Source organism: Eschrichtius robustus, chromosome 11 (assembly GCF_028021215.1).
Source record: "Eschrichtius robustus isolate mEscRob2 chromosome 11, mEscRob2.pri, whole genome shotgun sequence".
Classification (NCBI taxonomy): Eukaryota; Metazoa; Chordata; class Mammalia; order Artiodactyla; family Eschrichtiidae; genus Eschrichtius; species Eschrichtius robustus.
This window is the reverse complement of record NC_090834.1, coordinates 64,449,725-64,461,466: the sequence shown is the minus strand read 5'-3', so window position 1 is coordinate 64,461,466 and position 11,742 is coordinate 64,449,725. Positions and strand designations below refer to the sequence as shown.

Here is an 11,742-nt window from a genome sequence, read left to right as displayed (position 1 = left end):
ATACACATGGAATAAACTGAGTCTTGTCATACACTGCTTCCTCTTTTCATTAAAATTTTAATAAGCATCTATTAATACAGTACCTTAACAATGGTACCACTTTAGGACAATGTGCTCAGGAATCATTATGGGTCATGGATGTCCCACCTCCCAGTCCCACCCCCATTCCCAGCTACTGCATACGACTGTGGTGTGAGGTGGGTCCAGGGTGACCGCTCGGAGAGAATTCACACAGCCTCATCTAGACTCAGACCATGGGCTTTTTGGCAGGGGGTCACGCACAGGAGTGAGCAGCAGGCGGGGGGGGGGGGGACCTGACGGAGAGGACTCTACAAAATCCTGCGCCTCCACGCGTGCCCCAAAAAAGTCCAAAAAGGAAATTAAGGGGGAAGCCAAGTCATTTATTATTTCTTGAAAAAGTTGGGTAAGGGAGGAGGGGCAGGCCTATAGTATTTAACTGGAAAGGAATGAAAGGACTTTTCAGTGCAAAGCAGCTTGTTGGTCTGGGAAGTGTGAGATTAGGCAGGTTGGTGTTTGCAGCGCTGATTGGGGAAGGGCACGGTGAGGTCAAACTGGGGGCAGCCTGGATCATCTCAGGAGTCATTCCTGTGCCAGGCTCCAGAGCCCTAAAAGATTCAATGCCATTACTATATGTGTGAGAGGCAAGTCAGCCCCTGTCAGAGTTTCCACAGTGTAGAGATAGCCCACAGCTAGGGACGCTGTGTCTGTATGTCCAAGGTCAGTGCCATGTCTCTGTGTGTACCAGGCTCAGTCCCACATCAAGTGCCTTCTTTCCTGTGTGGGGTAAGCCACCTTTTCCTGTGCGTTGGGGTTAGTCAGTCTCTTGTGTCAGTTGGTCTGTGTCTCTTGTGCGTCTGGATGGGGCCAGTCCGTCTGTCCTGCCTCGGCTCCCACTCCCGCTCCACCCCTCAGCCAGGTCCCAGCGTGCTGATGGTGGTGTAGCTCAGCCTGGAGAGTGAGGCGATGGAGGGGGTGGGAGGATCCTCGTCCGGTAGAGGTCTGGGGCGAGCTCGCGGAGGCCGAGGACAGCAGCGGGCGCAGGTGTCGAGGCAGGCCTGGCGAAAGCGACGGTGCATGAAGCAGTAGACCAGGGGGTTGACACAGGCAGAGGCGTAGCTTAGCAAGTGGATGAAGGAGATGGGCGCACCCGAAAGGGCGCGATGTGCACCAGGGCCGTCGAAGGCGCGCCACGTGTTGGCGCTGTACACTGGCAACCAACACAGGAAAAAAAGCACAACGATCACCAGTAACATCCGCACCACGCGCTTCTTAGCTAACAGCTTGGCTTGGGCCGGCCGGGTGCCGGATCCTGGCCCAGGCGTGGGTCCGGTCAGCGCGGACAGCTCCAGTACAGGCCGGGAGCGCGGAAGCTGCACGTAACAGCCATCGCCGTCCTCACCAGCCAGCCGGGTCTCCGACCCGCAACGCCCGTTCGGGTGGGCAGGACCTGAGCACAGGCAGTGGGCGGTCAGAACAGAAGGCTGAGCTCTCCAAATCTCCAGCGGTCTCCCCCCAACCCGCCCCATTTCCAGTCTCTCTTCCTACTCACACACCTTTCCGCCCCACCCACTTTATGTCCCGCCTCTTCCCAAAGTCCAGCCCCTCCTGGATTTCACCCACCTCGTCCGGTCCCACCGGGCAGTCCTCCTTGACTTCCGACCCGGCTCTGGCTCTCGCTGTCACTGTCACCGTCAAAGCGAAGCCCTAAGTAGAGCTCGCGGGAGATAAGCCCGTAGGCCACCGCCATAACCACCCCGGGCACGAAAAACAACAGCAGGAGCAGCAGTACCGACCTAGAGACAGAGCACAGACCAATCACGCGGGTCTCCGTCCAGCTCTAATCACAGATGCAGGAAGACCCAAGGGTTGATGTTTCTAGGGCTGGTGACCAGGCCCCAGAGGTGGAAGTAGGATTTGGGTATGCGGCCGGGAAGGGTTAGAGACCTGGGGAGAAGCCCCGAATGGGAATCCCAGGGTGGTGGGAAAGGGAATTGTAGTGGTAATTGTTAGAGCAGCTGGAGGGAGATTCTGGGTAATACTCGTGAGTATCTGATGGAGATGGAGAAGGGAATTCCCAGGAATGGGTACTAGGGACCCTCACCAGGTTTGGCGAACTCGCGCGCTGGGCCACCGATGCATGCATTGCAGCACACGAGGTCCCGCTGGCTGCACGGCAGTGTACACCGGGTAGGGCACCATGAGCAGTCCGGACAGCATCCACGTGGCTACGATCACTCGAGCCGCGTGTGAGCGCGTCTGCCACACACGCGCCTGCAGTGGTCGGCAGATGGCGCTGTACCGCTCCAGGGCGATGGCCACGAGGCTTAGCGTGGACACGCTCACAGACACGCCTAGCAAGGGAAGAGGAAGGGGTCACCTAGGAAACTTGTACGACACACTCACCAGTGTGACTTCCATACCCGCTGACGGAGAAAGACCCCCTACATCCGGCAAGGACTTTAGAAGAGGAGAGGGGCAAGGGAGGCAGGTCAGTTGTTCACCTACCCATGAAGTAGGAAACCGCCTTGCAGACGACTGTGCCAAAGATAAATGTGCCCATGAGATTGGGCAGGAGGGTGAAGGGCATGCAAGCCACGGCCAGCAGGAGGTCGCTGACTGCCAGTGAGAGCAGGAAGGCGTTGGTGACGGTCCTCAGACGGCGGCTGAGTCCCAGGACCACGATGATGAGCACATTTCCTCCAACACTCATCAGAAAGATCACAGCGTAGAGGGTGACCCTAATGGCCAGCTCCAATTCTGGGTAGGAAAAAGGGGAGGTGGCAGTAGGGGTCCTGGCCCCCACTCAGCCCAGCTCTCCAATTTCACTTATCCCCAGTCCTCCAACCGCCACTACCCAGCCAGATCCCCTGCTTTCCAAATCCCCGCCCCCGCCCCCAACCCCTAGGACCCACTCAGTAAATGGTGAACTTGAATCCTTTACCTTTCTAACCCCTGGAGGCCTAGTTAAAGTGGTCTAACTCTACCTTTCCTTAAGAAAGCCTGTCACTTCTCAAGCTTTGTTCCAAATCCTTCCTTCTCTTTGCAGCCAAACTTCTTGAAAAGATTATTTCCATCTTTTCAATTCACCCCTCAAACTGTTACAATCCAGTGACCTGTTCCCCCATTACTGTTTGGACACTTCTCAAGGTTACTGAGCTTTAACTGCTAAATCCACAGGTCTCTTCTCAGCTTATTCTACTTGACCTCCCGGCAGCATTTGACCCAGTTGACCACCCACTATCTTTTGAAACGCAGGTCCGAACACGTCTTTATTGTCTTAAAAAACAACAATGACAACAAAACAAACAAACAAAAAGACCCTTCACCTACTCTCACCTGTCTGCAACCCTTTAGCTTGTCATCCAGATTCTCCCAGAACTGCCCTCTTCCTCCCCCCACTTCCTCCCTGCAATGCACCCAACTTAAGTCACCGGATGACTCAGTTTCTGGAAGGCATCATGTGCATTCATGATTCTCTCCTTTGCTCATGTCAGTTTCTCAGCCTAAAATGCTTTCGCTGCCCCCGCCCCCCGACTATTAATACCTCCCCCCCATTAATGACTTTCAATAACAAACTTGTTTTCTGTTATCTGGTAAATTTCTATTCACCATTGTCTTTCAAGGCTCAGACAGACTGCCCCCTCCTCTGTTAGGCCTTTCTGGACACCTTATTTGGAGCTAATCTCCCCTTCCTCTGACCATGCATGTTCCCTACACATCTGTTAGAACCGTTTACTTTCTGCCTTATATTTTAATTATCTATAAACATTCATTCTCACTCCACAAGCATTTACAGAGGACTCCGTTTATACCAGGCCCTGGGGACAAAGAGGACATGGCAAATGCTCTGTGAGCTCTCATCTGAGAGCTCACAGTCTAGAGGGAAACTCAGATGTATAAACAGATAATTGTCACATGGTGTGATAAGGAGTGAGGTTGAGGAATACACAGAGTGCTCTGGGAGCTCACAGGAGGGACATGTAGTGTTGCTGGGCTAGACAAAGGGCTGACCCCATTCATTTTTGTCATTGTCTATTGGGAGAAGGATTCATCATTGGGCTTCCATATCACAGCCAAGCAAACCCAGACAAAATTGAATTGAATTAAATTAAACTGGACCTAGTCACCCATACCCATGGCCTCAGCATGAGGGAGACTGGAGCTTGGAGGGAGAGAGGGCAGGGACAGAGCCTGCCAAGTTGGGGGGAGGGAAGGGCCCAGAGCTGCAGGGCCCTTTTTCATAGCCCCATACATTGCCTGACTTTGGCCTGAGCTCCCAAATTAAACTGTTTTCTCATAACAATAGTTCGTACTTATTCAGAAGTTGTTGTAGACTTCGAGTAAGTGCTACTTACAAGAGATCCCTTAACTGAACTCAGCAGTGATATTACTTGTTCAGAGCACCCAGTAAGTTAGGAGTCGATTCAGAATAGAAGCCAGTCTCTAGATCTCTAAAATGCTTTGCCTTCTACCGCTTCCTCCCTTCTCTGTCATTCATGATGCTGTCCCCCTCTATACTCTACCATGGCATTTCTCACTGTATTATTCTGTTCATTTTCTATCTCCACCACTAGACTATGAGCTCTTGAGCACAAGGGCAATGCCCGTCACGTTCTCCAGCATGTCCCTAGCATTTGGCATAATGTCCTCTGCACAGGAGCTGTTAACACCTGCTTGCTGATGAATCTTAAATGGATCTTGGTCACTCTCCACATAAATGCACCTGCTCTGTCCCTCCTCATCCATCTTTCACCTCTGTGCTTCTAAAGCTCCAGCATGCACTCTCCTTGCTGCCTCTGTCTCTTTAGAGACCCATGTTGGAGGATTTTGTTGGTGGAAGGGAGGGGGCAAATGACAGGCTGTGATTTTGGATGTGTTACTTTTACTATTATATACAAACCACCTGTGTCTCATGTAGAAGCTGGGCCCCTCTCTGCAGGGAAGGCTTATGGCAGGTTTATGTGTGACAATTTGAGGTGTATGTGTGTGTGTGTGTGTGCGTGTGTGTGTGTAGGGGGAAATAAAGAACTTTGGGAGGGGGATCTCTGTCAGAGAGGTCCTTGGACCCAGAAAAATAGAGCAGGTGGTCTATCTTGCACTCTATGTCTCCTCCCAGTCCATTGCCCCTCTCCGCCTCTCTCCCCCTACCTCTTAATGTCTCTAGTTCTATCTTCTCTATCACTTTCTCCTCTGTCCTCTGAATGTTTCTCTTCAACTAGTTTGTGTGTGTGTGTTTTTTTTTTTTTTTTGGCCGCACCACGGGGCTTGAAGGATCTTAGTTCCCGACCAGGGATCGAACCCGGGCCCTGGCAGTGATGGCGCTGAGTCCTAACCACTGGACCACGAGGGAAGTCCCTCTCTTCAACTAGTTCTTGATTCAACAAACACACCTCAAGTTTGTACGGCATTCTAATCTGTGAAAAGCACATTTCTCATTCATTCATCTGGCTAATGGATCCCGTGTGTATCCCTGAACTTGGCTAATTGTGGTGCAGGTGAAAGATGGGGCTAGGCCCTCTATTATGAAGTTCCCAATCTGTGTGGGGACCTCTGAAAACTAGAGGACAAAGTCCCAGTAAAAATGACCAACAACTGTACAATGCTTTGCTGTTTAACTGGGCACTTCCAGCTGTTACTTTATTTCCAGCCATCACCATCTCTCTAAGTCTTTGCTGTTGAACAGTTAGGAGGTGTGAAAAGGCTAAGTAAAAGCAATCTTAGAGCTAGGTATCTTGGGAAAGGCAGGGAAGGATAAATAGGTGGAGCACAGGGGACTTTTAGGGCAGTGAGACTATTCTATATGGTACTGTAATGGTGCATAACTGTCATTATACATTTCTGAAAACCCACAGAACATACAACACAAAGAGTGAACCCTAATGTAAACTATGGAACTTAGTTAATAATGTATCAATATTGGCTCATCAATTATAACAAATGTACTACACTAATGCAGGATGTTAAGAACAGGGGAAACTCTGTGTGTGTGTGTGTGTGTATGCATCCATGTATGTTTGTGTGGTGGCATATGAATGACCACAGTGGCTTCAGGGGTGGCAGAATGGGAGATGCACCTCCTGGGGTACAGCCACTAGTGCCTTGACAGTCTATCTGTGGGCTTCATTCTGCTGGGGATGAGAGGAGAGCAGAAATCAGACCAGGGGACTCAGAAGACTGGGACAGTTCAGTTCTGCTTCTGGGGTCTAGAGGATCTGCATTTCTTCTGTCCAGATGATGGCAGAGAGGTGTGGGTAGAAAAATCCAGATGACGTGACATGAAACAAAAACAGGCTTTTCTAAGAAAGGATTCCACAGAACACTGAAGCTGCTGATGCTTTAAATCCTGCCATTCACGGGGTGTGTTGGATCTGGTCACCCATCACTCAGGCATCAAAGTAGTACCCATGCCTCTGTGGTGAGCATGGATAGCATCGAGCTGATTGTAGGTAACAGCTGGGTGATGGGGACATCCACATGTTAATGGATTCTAACTGAGGGGGCAGAAATAATATGCAGGGTGTGTATGTAGGTAAGATCAGAGTGAGCATTGGGTAATACTTTAGTCTTGGAGCTGATATCTGGGTGGGTGAGAGTAACACATATTCCTGTAGGCAATATCTGGAGAAGGGTAACAGCTACGTGTCTATAGGTAATATCTGATTGAGTGTGGGTTGCCTGTAAGCTTAGGTAATATCTGAGTAAGTGTTGTAACATTTGAATGAGCCAGGGTCTGCAGATAACATCTCATTTTGTAAGTAACATCTTCAGGAAGCATGGGTTACATTCAGAGGTCTGTATGTGAATGGGGGAATATCCAGCTGATGGTGATCATAGCTGACTGAGCAGAAGTAATATGCAAGTATATGTGGGCAATATTTAAGTGAGTGTGAATATGAGATATTAACAGATTAAGATGTTAATCTTATTGAGTAAAATAACTGAGCGCCTGAGCGAACATAGGTAGTATTTGAGTCTTTGCGGGTAATATCTGAATATGTAAGAGTAATATCTATGACTTTATGGGTAATATCTGGAGGAGGGTTACTTAAGTGAGCATGGGTACTCTTTGATTGTACGTGGATAATAATAAAACAAAAGCGAGTGTGTTTAATGGACGAGTAATATCTGAATGACAGCGGGCAATATTAAAGTGAGTGTGGGTGACATCTGCTTTCCTGTGGGTAGCGTCTGAGTGAACATGGGTAACATTCAAGTCTATGTGGATTATATCAGAATAATGTGAGTAACATCCATATGTCTATCGGTAACACTGGAGTGAGCCTGGGTAAGATGCGTCTTTCGGGGTAACAGCTGAGTGAGTGTGGCTAACAGAGTCTCTGTGGGTAGCTTCTGACTGCCAGCTGTCACATCCAAATGTGTGTGAGCAGCAACGTTTAGATGACTTGTGCTCTGAATCACTTCACATTCTGCTTTCTCAAGGTCCCTTACTCTATTAGCTAGCCCTGCTATCTTCTGCACTTCAACCTTCCTCTCTCGGCCCAATCCCCATCAACATTTTTAAAATGGCCTTATCTCTACAACACATACACACTCAAAAGACAAACCATGCATGAGCGTGCGCTCACACACACACACACCCTTCCTCAATCCCATGTTATCCTCCTCAGCCCCATGTTATTTCTAGCACTATCCTGTTTTCCCTTTGTCTCTCTCTCTCTCCCTACCAAACTTCTGGCAAGTTTTATCTGCACACCTTGGTTCACTTCTTATAACCCCTCCCCTGTGGCCCAAACTTCTACCAACTGTGGCCACCCCCTAACACCCACAGCTTCTCCTAAGACTTCCTTGTTATTGAATCGGAAGGATGCTGCTATGACCTTATCTGACTTATATGGGCAGCATTTGACATCACTTCTCCCACGCTGCTTGAAACTTTCTTTTTTCCTTGCCTTCTTGTCTCTCTGATGGTCTCATCTAGATCTACTTCATGGACTCTCCTTCCTCTGCTTGGCTTTTAAAAATTGGTCTTCCCATACAGATGGCCAAGAGACACATGAAAATATGCTCAACATCACTAATTATCAGAGAAATGCAAATCAAAACTACAATGAGGTATCACCTCACACCGATTAGAATGGGCATCATCAGAGAATCTACAAACAACAAATGCTGGAGAGGGTGTGGAGAAAAGGGAACCCTCTTGCACTGTTGGTGGGAATGTAAATTGATACAGCCACTATGGAGAACAGTATAGAGGTTCCTTAAAAAACTAAAAATAGAACTAACCATATGACCCAGCAATCCCACTACTGGGCATATACCCTGAGAAAACCATAATTCAAAAAGAGTCATGTACCACAATGTTCATAGCAGCACTATTTACAATAGTCAGGACATGGAAGCAACCTAAATGCCCATTGACAGATGAATGGATAAAGAACATGTGGTATATATATACAATGGAATATTACTCAGCCATAAAAAGGAACAAAATTGGGTCATTTGTAGAGACGTGGATGGACATAGAGACTGTCATACAGAGTGAAGTAAGTCAGAAAGAGAAAAACAAGTATCATATATCAACGTGGAATCTAGAAAAATGGTACAGATGAACCAGTTTGCAAGGCAGAAATAGAGACACAGATGTAGAGAACAAATGTATGGACACAAAAGGGGGAAAGCGGGGCGGGTGGTGGTGGGATGAACTGGGAGATTGGGATTGACATATATATGCTAATATGTATAAAATAGATAACTAATAAGAACCTGCTGTATAAAAATAAATAGATAAATAAAATTTTTTAAAAAACTGGTCTTCCTCAGGGTCCTGTCTCAGGACCTCTTTCTTTTTTTTTTTTCCATCTGACACAATCTCTGTATGATTTAATCTAGTCTCGTGGCTTCCGTTACCACCTTTAGACAAACACCTTTCAAATTTGTATTTCTAACTCATACCTCTCCCCTATGTTCCAGACCCTTGGATTCAACAGCTTACTGGGTAACTCCACCTGGATATTTTACCAGCATTTAAACTCAGTGGGTTCCAGATTGAATGTATAATCTCCTTCAAACCTGTTTCTGTTCCTTTTTTATCCTTCTCATTATACAGCACCAACATCCATCCAATTGTCTAAGCCAGAAACCTATATGTCATCCCTTGACCTCTTCCTCCCTCTCCGTTTCCAATAAATCATCAAGTTCTGTTGATTTCACTTCCAGAAGTGCCTGTCAAATCCACCCAATTCTCTCCATCCCCATTGCCAGTAGCTTGGTCTATGCCAGCATCATCTTTCATCAGGACCAATGTAATATAATAGCCTTCTAAAGGATGCTCCTCTCTCCATTGGATTGTCCTCCAATCCATCCTCTTTAATACAGAGCTAATCCTGGCAGTACTACTGAAACTTTCAGTAGTTCCCATTACCCGCAGGATAAAATCCATACTCCTTAGACAAGGTCCATAAGGCTCTCTGGAAACCCTTTCGGCTGGTCTTCATCTTGAGTGTTCATTATTCCTCTCTTATGGTACATGTCTCAGGCACACAGAAACTATGACACACTGAACGAAAGGGCCATGGACTTAAACTCTGGCTGTTTACACATACTGTTCCTCCGCTTGAGATGCTTTTTGCTTTTTCTGCCCCTTCACTTGGCTGGTTTTCCCTCAGCTTTTTAATTTTTATTTCAATTTAGCCTTCACCTCCTCAGGAGGCCAACTCTGATTCCCAAGCCTAGGCTAGGCTAGATAGAGGTGCTCCGCTTCTGTGTTCCCACATCCCTCTCAAGGCACTTCCCACTCTGTACGGCAATTCTCTGCTTACTTGTCCTTCTCCCCCACTGAACTGTGAGCTCCATGAAGTAGGAGCTGTGTCAGTTTTGTGCTACTCCTGTCCTTAGTGCTTAGCACAATCTCTGGCTCCATAAATATTTGTTGAGTGAAAGAATCTGGGTGTAACAACGAGAGAGTGCGTGACAACTGGTCTGAGAATGCATGCAATATTTTATGGGGGTAAATAAATACTTGAATTGCAATTTATTCCCATTTTCCCTTCTAGAGCTTGGAATAATTTCCTTCTGCTTAACACTGTTCCCTCTCCTGGAATCCCTCTTCTTCCTTTTCTGCCTAATGAACTCCAACTTCAAGGTTCCCTCTGTGAAGTTTTCAGACCCTATCTCCTTTGGGTGCCCAGAGTTTGGTCCCTCTTGTGGGAATTCCAATGCTGACTGTGATTTTCCCATTGGTTTTTGTCTCCCGCTTGCACTGGAGATGACAGTGCAGACTGGGTCTAGTTCAGCCCAGTGTACCCGGCACCTAGCCCAGAGACTATAATAGCAGGTGTCCAGTAACCATCTAAGGAAAGAAAAGGTATAGGAAGGGGAAAAATAAGACTTGAGCTGGGTCATTGAGAAAATGTGGATGTTGGCTGATGGGAGGAATGAAAGTCACTTTGGGGACTGGGTGAGTGGAAGCAGCCTGGTGGGGGGGGGGGGGAAGGTGGCACAAAGGGATGGGATGATGAGTGGGGCAGCCAGGCTCTAGGAGGCTGAAACCTAAGGAGAGGCAGGTTGGAGAAGGGGCTTGGAAGGGACCTGGAGACATTACTTGGAGACAGCGAAAGAGAGAGGGTATAGACCCTTGAGAAAAACTCCAACTTGGGAGGCAAGGGGATCTGAGGAAATGGACACAGGCAGCTCTAGAGAGCAGCCCCTCAGTCCAATGTCCAGCCTAATTCAGGTTAGAGGATCTCTTTTGGGAAGGCAGGGGGTTGGGTGGGGGACACAGGAGATTATAACGCTAACTTCCCATTCAGGTCTTCCAGAGTGCCCCTTCCCCAACCAGCCCCCTTCTTTCCCCCAATCTTGCTTTCCTTCCTTTCTTTCCTTCCCCATTGTGGCTCCGTGAACTGGCTGCAAAAGGAAAGGAGAGACCTGGGAGGGTTGGCCAGAGGAGGGCCTTGTCTTCCCACCGTCTCTGTCTAGGAGGGGGCTGTGTGTTGGGGGTGACCAGGAGCTCTGGGGGTGGTCAGGGGACCAGGGTGTGAAGGGGCTCTGACCAGGTAGTGTGAAGCTGCAATGGAGTTTTATGGGCTGTGGGGGACAAACGTGTCAGGGGAGCTGTTTGGGGACAGACGGAGTACTATGAAGGGACAGTGTGGGCGTTTGGGGAAGCAGTGGGGGGCCTCTGAGTGTTGCGGGGTGCACTGAGAAGGAGCTCGTGGACGGGGCTCAGGGAGGCACCCACCTCGTGTCCCGGCTCCGCGGATGCGCGGGGGCTCACAGCTGAGGTTGCCGGTGCCGCTGCCGTTGAGGAGGGGGCCCCCCGGGCGGCACAGGGAAGCCGCCGGCCCGGGTCCGTATCCCGGCACGCTCCGGTTCGGCTTCAGCAGCTCCATGGCCCCGGCCCATCCGCCGCCTCCCTGCGCTCAGCCGGGCCGGCTCCCGCAGCGGCTCCACCTGCTCCAGCGGAGATTCCGGCTGAGGCTCCCGCCCCGCCTGGTTCCCGCCCCCACCCCCGGCCCCCGCCCCTCCGCCCCTCCTCTCCTCCTCTCCTCCTCTCCTCCTCTCCTCCTCTCCTCCTCTCCTCCTCTCCTTCTCTCCTCCTCTCCTCGCCCCGCCTCGGCTCGCCTCCCTCCCAGGCTCGGGTCCGCCTCTGTCCTGCCAGGTGACTCTCCGCCCCCCTCTCCTGCTCCGGACTTACTCGTCCTCCCACCCCCGACCCCCGTGACTGTCCTCGCCCCCTCCCTAGATCTCTCTGGTCTT

General features: G+C 49.5%; 1 protein-coding gene across 2 annotated transcripts; it reads right to left on the bottom strand.

Moving 5' to 3' along the window:
* Positions 1–929: 929 nt before the first annotated feature.
* On the bottom strand, positions 930–11,375 carry CCKBR (cholecystokinin B receptor). Of its 2 annotated transcripts, XM_068555841.1 has the most exons (5): positions 11,225–11,375; positions 2,527–2,778; positions 2,123–2,372; positions 1,657–1,814; positions 930–1,468 (listed from the first exon to the last, which is right to left on the bottom strand). In XM_068555841.1, the coding sequence occupies exons 1-5, from the start codon at positions 11,373–11,375 to the stop codon at positions 930–932; spliced, it is 1,350 nt and encodes a 449-aa protein (XP_068411942.1). The 2 variants fall into 2 exon arrangements, with proteins under 2 accessions (XP_068411942.1, XP_068411943.1); XM_068555842.1 differs by lacking the exon at positions 2,527–2,778.
* Positions 11,376–11,742: the final 367 nt, after the last annotated feature.